The 16,729-nt window shown below is 51.1% G+C and overlaps 2 protein-coding genes across 2 annotated transcripts in view; both read right to left on the reverse strand.

Annotated features, from left to right (window-relative positions):
* The window catches only part of CAPN5 (calpain 5), a 57,697-nt gene that overhangs the window by 17,992 nt on the left and 22,976 nt on the right, over positions 1-16,729 (reverse strand). Inside the window, exon 3 of the mRNA XM_065678883.1 lies at positions 3,589-3,720. Coding sequence (XP_065534955.1) covers positions 3,589-3,720 — 132 coding nt within the window. The remainder of the gene's footprint in view (positions 1-3,588; positions 3,721-16,729) is intronic.
* On the reverse strand, positions 655-1,134 carry OMP (olfactory marker protein). Its single transcript, XM_065675895.1, has one exon. The coding sequence runs from the start codon at positions 1,132-1,134 to the stop codon at positions 655-657; it is 480 nt and encodes a 159-aa protein (XP_065531967.1).

A 16,729-nucleotide genomic window follows, 5' to 3' on the forward strand; every position in this document is an offset into this window, starting at 1 on the left:
GCCAGAAATGGTGGTGGCTGTCAGAGAAAGGGTGCTCCAGCCCCCCCTGCACCAGCTTGTCCAGTGGTATTGCCATCTGCAGAACACAGCATGTCCAAATGTACTTCAGCTTCACGGCAAGCTGGTCCTCCACGGGACTGGTCTTCAGAGACACCAAGCAGCCTCAGTCGCAGCATTCAGCATCCTTGCAAGGAGAAGCACTGCATCTCAAACCAGCCTTTCCTTTGTAATAGGTAGGATGGAAACTGGAAGCCAGGGCTCTCTCCAGGCTGTCTCTCCTGTTCCTGGGATGGCAATTTCATGGGTTTCCATCAGGTTTTTGCTGTGCAGTTGCCACAGTTGGAGCACCTAGAGCAGCCTCCTATTTCCAAGCCAGCAAGACCCTGCACCAATCAGACCTGAAGAATCCCTGCTGAATTTACACACACTAGGCAAATACAGCAGCAAGCTCATGCCCCCTTGCTCCCCATCATCCAAAGGACAGCACGTATGGGAATGTTTCACAGGGCTGAGGGGCTCCAGAAGTGCTGTTCTTCACTTTTTAGTGATGCCATCCCTCATAAAGAACCACATAAAAACTGAACCAAAAACCAAACTAAAAGGAATACAAAGACAAAAGCACAGCCGGAGGAAGAAGGGCAGAGCAGGAGGGGATCAGGCTTTAAAAACAATGGAGCCCTTCAGCTGAGCTGGTTCGAGGCCGTCGGTGAAAGCGAGGAGGAAATACATCACCTTACGGATGCGGGCTAACTCCGCTATCCGCTCCCCAAATTCCTGGGCATCTGCTTCATTGCATTCCACATCCTCGGCCCCTGGCTTCTTCCAGAAGATACCCACCGGCTCCAGCAGCTGCCTGTTCATAAGGTGGGTGAGATCAGGAGTCCAGTGCTGGGAAGTGCCAGTCACCGTGACCTTCCCAGGTCTTTCCAGCTGCATATCCCAGCGGAGGAAGCGCAGGTTGTGCTGCCGGATGAAATCCACTCTGTAGACGTGCTCGTTGGGATGCAGCAGCTTCTCACCATCCTGGGGCCTCCCGTTCTTCTGCTGCAGGCTCTGGAATCGCAGCCTCATGCACCGGGTGAGCTGCTCATCATGGATGAAGGGCAGCTCCAGCATCCCTGCCTGCACTGCCATCACCTCGGCTGCTCCGCTGCTATGTTCGGCTCTCCAATAGGACACACCGAGGGAAAAAGCTGCCAAGCCACCTCTTCATGGTCCACCGGTGCTAAGCAACCCGGGCCAGTGACGCAGAACACCCTCCAGGGCTTCCTCTGGGTGTCTCTCTTTGCAGATTAGGAACTGATGGTGCTACCGTGCATGATAATCTATAGGGAAGGGATGTCTGATGTCAGCCTCCCTGGCAACCTGCCTGACAACCACAGCTCGTTATCCCAAAATGAAGGCATGCAGCCAGGGATGATGATCTTAAAGGTCTTTTCCAACCTGGTTGATTCTATGTGACCCAACAGGCCTGGGCAGCAGGGCTTTCCCTGAAAGAAGCATAATTCGGGTTGGAAGGAGACTCTGGAAGGGTCTGGTCCAACCTGCAGCTCAAAGCAGGACCTACTTCAAGGTTAAATCAGGTTGCTTAGGGCTTTGCGCACTCTATCTTTGAGTATCTCCATGGATGGAGATCCTGCAGACTCTCTGGGCCCTTGTTTCACTGTCTGACCATGCCCACTGCTATTATCTTCTGTCCTGTGAATGTGCATCCCCAGCAAGAGTCTGGCTCCATCTTATCCCATACCCTTCCATTAGGTGTTTGCAGACTGGCTGGATGGGGCATTGAGCAACCTGCTCTAGTGGAAGGTGTCCCTGCCTGTGGCAGGGGTTGGAATTGGATGAGCTCTGAGGTCCCTTCCAACCCAAACCATTCTATGGTTATTTCTGGTCCCTCAGACCTTCAGCAAGGACCAGGCTCTAATCCCGGCAGATTCGGTGTCCCCGTGGACCAAAGGGTTAATCTGTGCACTTGACATCTTCCATTTTGCTTTAAAAGTTGCTGCTGCAGTTCACAGCCACGTTTTCTCCTTCCAATTCATCCTAATCCCTTAGAGCACCACGCAAAATGTTAGCAAGGGGCCTTTCTAATTCATAGGTCTCCAATACCACAGCAAACTGAACATCACTGGGAGGGAAGGCCTGGGGAGAACTGCAGCTTTGGCCAGGAAACAAGCCTTTCAGTAAGAAAGAGGAGGCAGGCAAAGAAGAGCCTCTGAGGGTTAAGGGATGGAAAATGAGAAGGCACAAACACCCACAGCCAAAGTGCCGAGGGAGGAAAAGCAATGCTGGGGGCAAACTGAAATAATGAGGTGTCCCAAGGGCCCCGGCTTCTGTTTGCTTGGTGTTTCCCCAGGCAGGGCTGGAAGTGAATGGTGAGGAGGGAAGAAAATGTGCTTGCTCCCCCTTGGGAGATGGCAGTGCAGAGGAAGAAGCTAAACAACCCCTTGTACCACAACAGCCACCACTTCCACGATGGGAGGACACATTATTGCTTATCCAGAAACCAACAGCAGCTATCCTGTTCCCATATGAAGAAAAACCTTGAGTTAAACAGACAACGGGGATGCTGCAACAAACCCAAACTCGTGAACTTCATGTCCATCATCCCAAAACCACACACAACAGAGACTGCAGGTACAACAGCACACAGAGCAGGCGCAAAGGTGTAGGGTGGAGGGACCCCTTTCAGGTCTATTGCCACCGCACCAGGAGGCTGTGTGTGAAGCAGTGATGCTGTCTGCACACACTGAAGGGCTTTGGTGGCTTTTTGGACTAAAACCTATGGAAAGGTGCTTGCAACTTGCTGGGCTCTTGTCCTATAAGGAGGCATGCCTGTACCATGGTCCGAGGCCCTCCTGCTTTTGCTTTCATAGGACTGACTTCTTCTATAGCAGTGGGCACAGTGTATTCAGGCACAGACAGTCCAAGGACATGGCACTGAGCACCTCCTTCCCTGCACCTCTGCGGTTCCTCCCTGGGTCTGCAGCCCCTTGCTCTAGTGCAGCTCTTTGGTGGCTTTCTGGCCTCTAACACAATCCCTTTGGCCACCACACTGAAGGATCACAGCTACAAGGTGCAATCCAGCCATGGGACACACCAGGGATGGATGCTTTAGGGAAGCAGTGCCTTGGGAAAGATGCTAAGATCCTCAAATCACTCTACCTGCTCCAGTGCAAGGTATCTCATCGCCAAGGTGGGCACACACTGAGCAGCCAAAGAGAGGTAACACCATGGTAATTAAGGAAACAGGGCCAAATACTGCAGTGGAGCACCCCGAGTTCTGCTCTTCTCGTCTTTTAGGTGATTTTGGAGCGCCCAGGATCAGATTTGGGATCTGGAGGAGAAGATGGGACTTGATCTACTTGGTTAAAGAGAAACCATCCAGGGGTTTGTCTTGAGTGTGATGTGACTGCAGTGATGATGACTAATTCCCCTTGAAGGACAGTCCTTTAAGGGAGGATTTTGCACATGAACCATTCTGGGGACCTGAGGCATCCCTGAAGAACCAGGTTTTGAGCTGGCCAAACACAATGCAAAGCCAAGGTGTTAAAGACCGGCATTCCCATGCCATGGGGAATCTCTTACCTTCTGCCACAGAGACTCCCGGGACGCCAGGGAGGAGCAGGCAGCCACGAACCAGCAGTTCCCAACCTGGCCTTGATGTAAGTCATGGGAGCTGATCCCATCCACAAAGAGGTGTGGATCATTGCAGATTTCCTGTGGGCCAGAACAGAAACAGTCACACTGAGTAAGGAAGGAGACAAGGGAAACCGGGATGCAGGCTTCTTGGCAAAGGAAAATCTATTCCTCTCTTCCTCAGGCTCCATTTAAACCTGCAGCTTTCTGCTGGCCTCTTTCATCATGCTTGGTGGCAGGAAGACCTTGTCCTGCCTTCTGCTCTCACCAGGGCATGGGCAGCATCACTGCTGAAGTGACACCAGACCTATTCCCTGTTCTGTTCCAGCATCAGCACAGCTTTGCTATAACTATCCCTGGTGAAATGGTACATATTCAAACCATTCCAGCCCTTCTTCTAAATCCACTCTGTTATTTCTTATGAGGCCTTCAGCTCCCTCTATCCTGTGACTGCTTCACAAGCTTCTCCCTCTCTTATTTTACTCTGGAGAGCATCACTCAAACCCACCATCTCCTGTACTGGAACTTGTGGATCCATCCGAAACTAAAACCATGCAGAAGGGCAGAGCCAGGCATTCAGATGACGAATAACAGTGCCTAAATCAGTGCATCCACGAAAAGCTCAACACACATTGAGGGCTCAGCCTTGGTTGCAAGAAGACAAGTATCCTCACCCAAGGCCTTCCAGGTCTTAGCACAGCAGATGGGGAGAATTTGGTGAGCTAAAAGCTTTGTAGCTGGGCCAGGATGGTTAAATGCTCATTGTGACCCCCAAAGCAGGATGGTGGATAGCGCATGGGCACCATGAATGGAGACATTTGGGGAGGAGGTAGCTAAGAGCTGGGTTCATCCCTCCAACCATTAAGACACCAACCACATCCCTGTTACTCCACCCAGCTCCTGCCAGGCTGCCCTCCCTTCCCACTCCCACTTATAGAATCATAGAATAGTTTGGGTTGGAAAGGACCTCAAGATCATCCAGTTCCAACCCCCTGCCATGGGCAGGGACACCTCACACTAAGCCATCCCGCCCAAGGCTTCATCCAACCTGGCCTTGAACACCGCCAGGGATGGAGCACTCACAACCTCCCTGGGCAACCCATTCCAGTGCCTCAGCACCCTCACAGGAAAGAATTTCCTCCTTAGATCCATTCTAAACTTCCCCTGTTTCAGTTTTAACCCGTTACCCCTTGTCCTGTCACTGCAGTCCCTGATGAAGAGTCCCTCTCCAGCATCCCTATAGGCCCCCTTCAGACACTGGAAGCTGCTCTGAGCTCTCCACGCAGGCTTCTCTTCTCCAGGCTGAACAGCCCCAACTTCCTCAGCCTGTCTTCATACGGGAGCTGCTCCAGCCCCTGAGCATCCTCGTGGCCTCCTCTGGACTTGTTCCAGCAGTTCCATGTCCTTTTTATGTTGAGGACCCCAGAACTGCACACAATGCTCCAGGTGAGGTCTCACAAGAGCAGAGCAGAGGGGCAGGATCACCTCCTTCGCCCTGCTGGTCACGCTCCTTTGGATGCAGCCCAGGATACGGTTGGTTTCTGGGCTGCGAGCGCACACTGCAGCCGGCTCATGTTCATTTTCTCATCGACCAGCACCCCCAAGTCCTTCTCTGCAGGGCCGCTCTGAATCTCTTCTCTGCCCAAGCTGCAGCTGTGACTGGGATTGCTCCGACCCATAAGCACCTCCCGCTATTCCCACCTAACCCAGCTAGCACCATACGCCCGAAAAATAACCAGAGCTCCATCCGGACACAAACAGGACGGGGATGAAACCCAAGGGAGAGGAGTAATCCCCTCCCAGCTGCAGGAGGTTGGGATAAGCACTAGAGGGAGGTAAGCTGACAGCCACCAAAGGCGAGAGCTGCCTGCGCTTCCCAGCATCCGAGTGCAGACAGGGATGGGAGAGCAGCAGCGGGGTTTAGCTCCTGCTTCACACCACCGAGGAAGCTCCCAGCAGCAGGAGATGCCTCCCTCCTGTGTGTTGGTGATGGGGATGCCTGCAAGATCAGCGCTCAGTGATCCTGTTCTGGGCGGCAGAGGCACCGGGTTTGCCCCATCTAAGGACCACGGCTGCCCTTTCTACCTTTAGGTGAACCTGCAGTGTAGGAAAAGGATGTCACTTGGTATTAGATCAACAGGGGAGAACATGAAAGCATGAAAACCACATCCTGCTTGGCAGAAATCAGCATAGGGCAAAGCATGTTGGACGTTCAGGGCCCTTCTCCCAGAGCAGAGCTGCAGTTAGCTGTGATGTCCCCATCACCGGGAAAGAGTTTGCAAACTAAAACCCTCTGGTTGCCCATTTTAATACAGGGAAGCACTCTGTAGTCATCAAAAAGCAGCCTGCATTGACAGACAAGGGGTAGAACCATTAGAATCTACTCTTGCACCCATGGCAGCAGTGAAGGTGCTATGGCTGGGAACACTCATGAGGGGCAGGCTCTCTCTGCATATCACAGCTCATTTCCCTCAGCTCCTCTTCTCACTACCCCAGATGGGTCCCGAGGGGCATATTGCTCCTGAAGGATTCACTCAGGCAGCTCTTCAGGTGCTGCAGTAGGTGCTTCCCATTCAGGTACACACGTGGATGCGGCATTTTAAAGTGCTTTTGGTCCAGTACAGCCCCTACAGAGCAAGGGACCAAGGCACTGCTTCAGTAAGGCTGCAGTGCCCACAGGACTGCATGCAGTACATTGGGCCTGGATTCAGCACCTTCAGGGTGCAAAGCACACTCAAAGCCATGGAGCACCATGCCTGCCCCATACAGGGGTGGGTGATGAATTAGGGACCAGTGGGAATTAGGTAAAAAAGAGCCAAGAAAAGCTGGAGAGGGGCTTTGGACAAGGGCCTGTAGGGCCAGGCCAAGGGGAATGGCTTGAACCTGCCCGAGGGGAGACTGAGATGAGCTCTTAGGCAGAAGCTCTTCCCTGTGAGGGTGCTGAGGTGCTGGCACAGGGTGCCCAGAGAAGCTGTGGCTGCCCCATCCCTGGCAGTGCTCAAGGCCAGGTTGGACACGGGGGTTTGGAGCAAGCTGCTCCAGTGGAAGGGGTCCCTGCTCATGGCAGGGGTTGGAATTGGATGGGATTTAAGGTCCCTCCCAACCCAAACCATTCTGGGATTCTAATAAAAGCACTGAAGTAAGTTTTCCTATAGACAGAGATGTCTCATAAAGATAAAGAGCTTGTTCTGCAGCCAGACTGAATTACAGTGTCTGGGGTTTGTATGTGCAAGGGAGGGGTGAAGCAGAGATGCTCTGATCACAGAAGGTCACCACCTCCTGTGCAGCAGACAGAAACCGGGTGAGCAATGAAATTTACCCATGCAGGTGCTTCTCCAACAAGCAAACACCACGTCACCCTCCCAGCACCATGACCCCGGAAGGGCAGCATGAACACAAACACACACCCCAAAAGTGTGAGGGGGCCTTTTGGGTTCAGGTATCAGCCACCACAGAACCAGCTCAAACCGCCCCTGGCACCCGAGGCTTCAGCAAACAGTGAGTCCATAGAATCCCAGAGTGCTTTGGGTTGAAGGGACCGTAAAGCTCATCCAGTTCCAACCCCCTGAACAGCAAAGAATAGTACAGGAAAGCCAAAAGCCATTGCACCTTGGCCATGGGAGCCATCCGTGCCTCTTTACCCTCAAGCAGAACTTGTCTTGCAGGATCCCAAGGATCCTGAGCACCATCAGAGATGATTTCCCCCCCCTGAAAATCCTTGCTGAAACGGCTGCTGAGCTCCAGGCAGCAAAATACAGCTTAGAGGAAGCCTGTGTGGAGGGTCCTATCAAAAGCTACAGCCTGATAACACAGGGAGGGCCAACCTAGCGATTCAAAGCCCTGGTGATTCATATAATCCTTCCCACATCCTTCCTCCTGCAAGAGATGTCGGACAGAGGTGGAAATCAGAGCCAGGGCTGGGAGAGGACTGTGAGGTCCGTGTCGATGAGAGACTGATGCAGAGGTACCAGGTCTGGCTCACGGGAGCCCAGAACAGGCCGGTTCGGCTTTGGGTTATTGAAGTCCATTAAAGGGAAGAAAAAGACTCAATCAGAGCAATTATCTTGCACTTGGTGTGCTTTTGCCTCCCACTAAATAGCATGTGGGTTTCTCCCCTTTGCTACTCTCTCCCCCCAACACACACAAGTGCATTTAAACCTGAAAACATCACCCTCATCTTCTGATTGTCCAAGTCCACCTGGGGTAGTAATGAGCAAATTGCCCTTTAACTGCCTTTATAAGTGGTGACTTGCTCATCATAAACGTTTCTCGGTGCAGAACTGAGCTTTAGAGTCACTGGGGATCTGGATCGTGTCAAGCCAGCTGCAGGGAGGGAAAGAGCTAAGAGGGGAAAATAACCATGTGAGAGACAACATCTGCTGCATGCCAGGACCGTTTTCTGCTAACAAGACTTCGCAAGGAGCAGACGAGTGTAATTGCACCGCGGAGCCTGGCTGATTCAGGAGCAGTGATTTCACTCAGCCTTGCAATATCAGCAATACAATCCATTGGTGTGGCTGTGCTTCCCCCAGCCTGGGCAATGGGCAACTGGAAGGATGCTGGGTTTTAAATATCATTCACACAACCCAGAGAGCAGGAGGTATCCAAACACGGCGAGCAACAGTGACGGTGCTGACACAAAGGTCCTTTTTGCTGCTGGGATGTGATTTTGCACTGGGGTGATAGGGAAGGGAAACAGGGAATTAGAAAACCTGTGTTTAAAGGGGGGTTATTATAGAACCATAGAATCATGGAATGGTTGGAAGGGACCTTAAAGCTCATCCAGCTCCAACCCCTGCCACGGGCAGGGACCCCTTCCATTAGAGCAGCTTGCTCCAAGCCCCTGTGTCCAACCTGGCCTTGAGCACTGCCAGGGATGGGGCAGCCACAGCTTCTCTGGGCACCCTGTGCCAGCGCCTCAGCACCCTCACAGGGAAGAGCTTCTGCCTAAGAGCTCATCTCAGTCTCTCTTCTTTTAGTTTAAAACCATTCCCCTTTGTCCTATTGTGACAGCCCCTACTAAAAATTACACACATGGAAGCATAGGTTTGGTTGGTAATACCTGCACCCTATAAAACCGAGATGGTTTCTATTGCCTCAGTCAGACATCCGTCCTGCTAATGCACCCTTTATATCTCGATGTACACACATTTGTATCTGTTATCAGCTCCCACACCATGCACAGGGCGTTGGACACTCCACCCACTGCAAACAGGACTCACTTGTAAAAGAAGGCATCGCATAAATACCCTCCCCACCAACCCAATGACCCTGCTTGTGTAGCTCAGCACCACGCTGTGCCGTTTGTTTTGGCACCAGGAAGAGCGGGGGACGTTGGCAAACAAGATCTAAAGGTCAGTTTGCAGGCTCAGCAGCCTTGACAAGTCCCTCTGTGGTTTTACCTTCTGCATAGCCAAGGTACAGAGGCAGCAAAGAGGTCTCTGTTAAAGCAATGAGATGTGAACAGACACAACTTGCTGTGAGCGCTGCGCCTCGCCAGGAGCAGATGGAGAGGGAGGATGGGGAGGAGGAACAAGTGCAGAGACCTTGGACCCGCTGTTCCCGTTCCTCCCACCCGCATTCCCCAGGGATGCACTCTTGGAAAGCCTCATCATTACTCAGCCCAGGACTTCTTCAGTCTCTACCCAGCCAAGACTGATGCAGAGGCCACCAGAGCATCTCCATGCATTCCGACGCAGCCCTCCCCAGATTGCCTCTCCCACTGAGTTGTTTTGATGTGTCTGGTTGCAGAGCTGCTACGGAAAAACATTCCCTGGATCCTGACAGATCTGCAGATCTCAGTGCCCAAGCAGGGAAGTCTTCACATGCCTTGCCGACAAACTGGGGGTGGGATGCTCAGAGCAGTGTGATGATGTGCACCAGGTTACCCCATCCATAGGCAGAAGTGGTCCCTCTCGGTTTGAAGCCCCAGCACAGTCTGATCACCACCCAAACCATCATTCCTTTAGGGAAACAATGTCACCTTGCTCCTTTTCATGCTGCATCATCTGAACGAGCCTGACCCTTCAAGTGCACACAACTACAGCCTTGAGACAGGAAGGGGAGCAAAGCCATCAGCTCTCAGAGAGAGCTCCACCTGGATCTCCTTCCCTTAAATCGTATCCATGGAGGAATGCACTTGAGGGAGCCACACTAAAACCAAGCTCCCATGGCTGTTTAACATCCTATGACAGATGCACCCCTCTGATTCACTACAGTGCTGCTGGCCACCTTCTCCTGAGTCCTCCATCTTCCATTAAGTCCCAGTCTTGAGCTCTTCTAGGCATTTCCTTCGACCAAGCTCCCTTGGGATGGTGCTAAGGACTTGCAGGGTGAGGAACAGCCCTGGTTTAGCAGCATCATGGGTTCAAAATACACCCACCCTCCAAAGCCCATCCTCTTACCAAGGCACACTGCACCCTCAGTTGCACCAGCACTTGTAGCTGTTGGGTCTAACCTCTACCAGAGGAACTGCTTTGGCTTGAAACTATCTACATCAGGCCCCAGACTTGTTCTTAGGGTTCACATTGGTACAAGTGAGGGACTATGAACCACAAGCATGAGCCATGAGGCTGTTCCACAGCTTGTACCACTTTGGAGCCATCACTCCGCATCCTGGAGGACATGGTGGTGGAGATGCATTGGTGGAAAGGAAAGAACCTATTCAAGTAAGCCCTGCTGTGAGAAGCCACTGTATTTGGGAAGGAATGGTCCTAACACCCCCCCCCCCCCCCCCCCCATCACAGAGCTATTGTTACACCCCACAGCTAAATGATGTGGCCACAATCTCAGCTGCATCATTTCTGCCTCCAGGCAACATAATACAGGTTTGGCACTTGTGCCAGCTGAACGCTGCCCTGCCTGCATCCCAATTCCTGTGTTTCACTGAAAGCCAAGCTTCTAAAACAGGATTTAGGAATCCACATCATGTGGGGTTTTGTTTTGGTTTTTAATTATCCTAAAAGCCAAGTTACTGATGGGAAAACACAGAACCCGAAGCTGCAAAGGAAAATCAACCTACACTTTCCACGTGCATATCACAGATGAAAACTTCCTAACTCCTTTTCCGTGCGGATACCTCCTATAGCCCCTAAAGCAATGAGGAATTGCCCCTTGGTTTGCCATTGTGTCACATTTATAGCACAACAGAACCTCAACCCAAGATCAGGACTTGCCCCCCTCACAGTCCGAGTTAATCTCTGACTATGCAATGACAATGAAGAGGTTATCATGAGTTCAAGCCATTGAAAGAAAGGACTCCCAGCACACACCTATTCTGGTTATCCAAATCCTAGGAAACCACCCTCTAGAAATATGGGCTCAGCAGCTTCCGTTAGCTGGGAGAAGGAGCAAAAAGGAGCCTTATATAAAGTGATTCAACAGGCGGCCAGCAGGAAAAGGCTGAGCTCTGCTGTTGTGAAGAGAAGGAAGTGGAGAGGAACTTGGCAGCAGGGTTGGCCATAAGCATCCAGCCACCTCCAATGGGGTGTTCACCAAAAAGGATGAAGCCTGATTTAACAACAAACAGGGATCACCCAAGGAAGCCATGGGCTCCAGACATGAAACTGCAGCAAAGAAAGGACAAGCTCTTGCTCTGGGGTGTTTATAAAGACAGGTATGACCATCCCTGGTCAAGCCATTGGTGGTCCTGGGGAGGAGTTCAGCCTCTGTTAAGTGAGGCAAGAAGGAAAGATGATGGAAAGAAGGTTTGTCCTTGTTTCTTTGCGGGTGTTGGTATCCCAGAGCCATCAGATCCAAGCAAGCTTCATCTCTCCTTGAGAACATCACTTTCCCTTACAGTGATTTCCTCCTGACCTGCTTGACATTCCCAATAACAGGCAATGCACAGCATTTCCAGATGAGACTCTGAAGCCTTCAACTCGTGCTCAGTTTGCTGCCAGTTTAGTGAGAGACACAACAATGCGGCTACAGCAGCTCCAAGACAGGAACGTGCACAAGCTCTCCCAGCAGTAGGTAGCACAAGGTCTCCACACAAACCCACTACATGGTTTACATGGGCTTTATACAACCTAAACATCTATGGTTAGATTTTAGCCAGTTTCTCCAGTTATTAAGCACTCTGTTTAAGCTTTCCATCATTAATTCCTCCATAACTCTATTAGTGGTATTTGTCTCGGACCACAGTCAAGCTTTAACCATCCATCACCACTCTCCATTAAGATGGTTTGTCCACCCTTTTCCTTCTTGGAGGGGAACTGGGAGGAATGCATCACTGAGCGGTGGCTTCTTCCCAGTGATCCAGAAACACCAGAGGTATGGGATGCTTTGTTTCATCTCTATGTGAGCACACAGGTCACCCCTCCCATGCTGCGGTCTCTTGCCTTGTTGGTCAATGCAGCTCCTGCTGGCCTCAGCTATTACCCAAAGGGTGATTGCTTCAGCTCGTCCCTGCTGACCTGATTTCTTCTTGTGGGACCTAAGCAAGACACTACAAGCCCCAGGGGCTGGAGAAGTGGTGCCAGCTTGTCTCTGCCCCACAGGGACGAGGAACAGTGGCTGAAGCACTGATCTTTAGGGCACTTGGGAAGCCAGAGCATTTATTAAACTCCCATAGGAGCATCACCCTGGGGTGCTGGTTTTGGCTGCACTTCCTATGCTCAAGGAGAGTCTAAAAGTGACGTGTTGGTGGGCTCATAGAAATGAGCATCCAGATGCTCATGTGAGGGGTCAACAGATCACACAAGTTAGCACCTCACTATGAAGATTTGGTCTTGTTGAGTTTAACTACCAAGGATCAAGCGCTGTGCTCTTGGACACTGCCAGTACCTAAAGGCTTTCTCAAGGATGCTTTGCATTGGCAGGGGAATGGACAAGATGACCTCTGAAGGTCTCTTCCAACCCAAACCATTCAATGATTCTCCTTCACTTCTCCATGTGCCCCAGTTCAGGACTATCTTGTCCACAGGGGTGCCTGGGGCATGGCAGGAAGCTATGCACTGTATCTCTACAACCATACGTGGCCCCAAGATAGCATGCAGGTTGGGAAGAGATGGCCATGAGCCTCTGTGTTATATATATATAATATATATCTATATATCTATCAGAGGAGAACCGGTGCCATTGCACTCCCTCTCAAATTGCATTGGGGTTTTATTTTAAACAAGGACGACTTGAATTTATTGCTCTGTACAAATAATTCAGGTGGTGTCAAGTGCTTTGGCAGCAAGGAAAGGACAAGCCCTTGCCCTGGAGGGTTTATAAAGGCAGACACAAGCTGCATTGATTCACCCCCGGTCAGGCCATTGATGGTCCTGGACTGGACAGGAGTGAGGCAAGAAGGAAAGATGATGGAGAGAGGGTTTCTCCCTGTTTCTTTACAGGTGTAAGTATCCCTCAGCCTCAACCACATATGCATTACAGGGTTACCATATAGTTAGAGGGAACAGGAATGCAGAAGCAATGAGCCAAAGAGTCAAGGGGTGTATGCCAAAACTAAGCAATTCACCCCCAAAACCACCCCAAACCCTAAAAAAAAGGCACTTTCTGAGGCAGTGACCCGTCATTAGAGCAAGTGATCCAGAGCCACAGCGCGCTGTCCTCTCCTGGAAGAACAAAACTGGATGGTGCTCAGAGGAGGAGGGTCAGGATTAGCTCAATGGGGATTAATTCAAGGAAGTGACCTCTTGTTACACAGAAACCAGCTGACACATCGACAGTGCTTCCCTCAGGCTTCGTATTAGCCAGACCAAGGAAACAACTCCCCTTCTGCTCCAGCTGCAGGGCTCCGGCTTTTGTCCTCCCACCAACACTTCCTCCTATTTGTTTCTTCCTCTTAACCACTTCTTGCAGCAGCCGGACTCAGCCCTTGGTTTAACCAAACCTCATGTTTTATTTTCATGCAATCGCAGAATCAGGATGGTTTGGGTTGAAGGGACCTTAAAGCTCATCCAGTTCCAACCCCTGCCACGGGCAGGGACACCTTCCACTGGAGCAGCTTGCTCCAAGCCCCTGTGTCCAACCTGGCCTTGAGCACTGCCAGGGATGGGGCAGCCACAGCTTCTCTGGGCACTCTCACAGTAAAGAATTTCTTCCTTATCTCCAACCTGAACAGTTCCCCTGTTTCAGTTCGAACCCATTACCCCTTGTCCTATCGTTGCAGTCCCTGATGAAAAGTCCATCTCCAGCATCCTTGTAGCCCCCTTCAGGTGTCTGGGATGACTTGCACCATTCATAGAATCATAGAATCACAGAATAGTTAGGGTTGGAAAGGACCTCAAAACCATCCAGTTCCAACCCCCCTGCCATGGGCAGGGACACCTCACACTAAACCATCCCACCCAAGGCTTCATCCAGCCTGGCCTTGAACACTGCCAGGGATGGAGCACTCACAACCTCCCTGGGCAACCCATTCCAGTGCCTCAGCACCCTCACAGGAAAGAGCTCAGAGGGCAGTGGATGCCCAAGGCTCCTTTCTGCAACACCCTCTGCTATCATTATGCTATTCCCTGTTCCCAGAACAGTAATTTCTAGATGTCGACACACAGTTGCATTAAGAAGCAGCAATGAATCTAATTCACTGATTTTAATGATGCTTTTGCATTTAAGGCTGTGTCCTTCTAATGCTGAGGACAGAGCAGACTGATGAATAATTTCTCATCAAAAGCTGGATGTATGTGAGCCATACTCACACCGGGCAGCTTATTATCCCTTATCCTCACCCAGGCACCATGGGAGGATCCAATGAGATCTGACAAAATGCAGCCAGCATCACCATCACATTTAGTAAGAAAAGACACCTTTTACAATAAGCATAGAATCACAGAATGGTTTGGGTTGGAAAGGACCTCAAGATCATCCAGTTCCAACCCCCTGCCATGGGCAGGGACACCTCACACTAAACCACGGCATCCAAGGCTCTGTCCAACCTGGCCTTGAACGCTGCCAGGGATGGAGCATTCACAGCTTCCCTGGGCAACCCATTCCAGTGCCTCAGCACCCTTACAGTAAAGAACTTCTTCCTTATATCCAACTGGAACTTCCCCTGTTTCAGTTTGAACCCATCACCCCTTGTCCTATCACTGCAGTCCCTGATGAAGACTCCCCATCCAGCATCCTCGTAGCCCCTTCAGATAAATGATAACAAAAAGTCTCTTGTCCACCCTTGAGGGGAAGGGAAGGGGGAGCCTGTGAATGGCTTAGAAACATACAAACAAGGTCAGTTCAGAGCTTGCAGTAAGTGGAGACCAAATCCCTTCTTGGCAAGGAGCGACCAGACTGGCAACCAGCTCCAGGCTGTCCTGCACACGGCAGATAAATTAACAGGAGAGAGGCTCATAAATTCCTAAGCTGAGAAACACAAAGGTCTGGAAGGACTCCGGCTCCTGTGATGGATCACAGACAGACTGCTTGGAGGAGACGATCCCTCAGTCCATCCAGCAGCACAAAGAAGCCACAGCATCAGTGTAACCATGAGCATCCTTTGGACCAAAACCGAGCGAGACACACCAAAAAGCTGAGCAAAGACATCCTGGAGCCAAGGGCCAGAGGTTCTTATTACTGGCAGAAGCTCCAAAGCGGGGCACCATAAGGTTCTTGTCTCCCCATGACCATTACCACCCTAATTGCCTCCATGTGCCTGCTTCAAGTGAGCCCTTAGAGCAAAGAACCACAAGGACTTGACCTCTGTCTTCCCATTATCTTCAGCCTTGTGTTCTTGCCAGCTTCCAGCCTGTGCTATGCACTGAGGAAAAGACCTTTTAATGCAGAATCTTAGAGGCTGGTCTTGCTTTTAGTGAATTAGTTCATTGACTCCTTTCCCCTTCCAGGAAAACCCCATAGGGAATGCTTGTATAACCCTTACTCTGCAAGGGGAAGGAACTAAGTGCTTAATAACGCAAGGGAAAGAGGATCTGAGAGATGCTCCCATCCTGCAACACCTCCTCACCCTCCAAACACAACAGCATAGGATTCAGGAGACAACACATATAACGGACAAAAATGCTATACAGAACTCAGGCTGGATCTGTGTCAGGCTGACAGGGAAGTGGCTACTGGAAAATAGTGTTTTCTCCATATCTAAAACAAGATTCCTCTTGTCTGGCTGGATAAAACCCCCAAGACTGGGCTATGAATGAGAGCATCAATCCCCAGTGCCAAAGTAGGGCTTGAAAATGCCATGGCCTTGCTGCCCTAAGTCCTCCTGCTTCCAACAACCCTTCCCAAAATACCTGACTTAGTCTTTCTCCCCCAGAACTCCTCTATCGCTTTCCCTTCCAAATGGCATTGCCTTCACCCATATAAAGTAACATTGCCATTTAGCAAGAATCTACCTTTATGCTGTTTAATCCCCACCTTTGGTGCAGCTCATCACTGAATTGCCCCCTGGTCCACCCAAGCATCTTTGTCCCAGCCGCTCTGCACCTTAGGGAACGCCATGGGTCGCTTCTGCAAGGTCCTGTTTCACACCGCTATGCACAGGGAAACACTCGGCACACAGCAGCCCCATCTGCCTCACAGGACAGGGAGGAAAAACCCTTCTCCAGGCTCAACCTTGCTCCCTAGGAAGAGCTGAAGGACCAGAGCATGCGGTTTACATGGGTCTGTGCATGGTGCAAGCCTCCTACCGGGCTTCATTTACTTCCCACAGGTGCATAGTGATGCCCAAATTTCTCTTGGCTATTAAACCAGCCTCAGCAGCAGGCCATGACTTGGTGGACTGAACCTGAACCACATGCCCTGTCCCTTCCTGCAGAGAGAAAACAAGCCCTATTAACATTAATAGGGATATTGATGACCCTAATTTAACCCTGTACCAATCCCACGGCACCATTGGAAGCAGCCTGTACCCAAGAAGAGGGTTTGGGATGGTGATGATTAGAAAACATGAACTGTTTTCCCACAGCGGAGATGAATAATACAGGACCATCACTGTTTTTACCCCAGGGCATCAACAGCCACAACCGAGTGTATCAGACCCCCCCATCTCTGCCACCCAGCCTGCATCTCATCCCTCCCCTTCCCCTCTTCTCAGTGCCACCCATTCCCATTTACCCAGCTCCTAAAAGCCCAAACCAGCTCACCCAAGGCACAGAGTAGAGCTCCATCTCCTGTGCCGCACTGACATGATTCC

This window comes from Lathamus discolor, chromosome 4, assembly GCF_037157495.1.
Source record: "Lathamus discolor isolate bLatDis1 chromosome 4, bLatDis1.hap1, whole genome shotgun sequence".
NCBI lineage: Eukaryota > Metazoa > Chordata > Aves > Psittaciformes > Psittacidae > Lathamus > Lathamus discolor.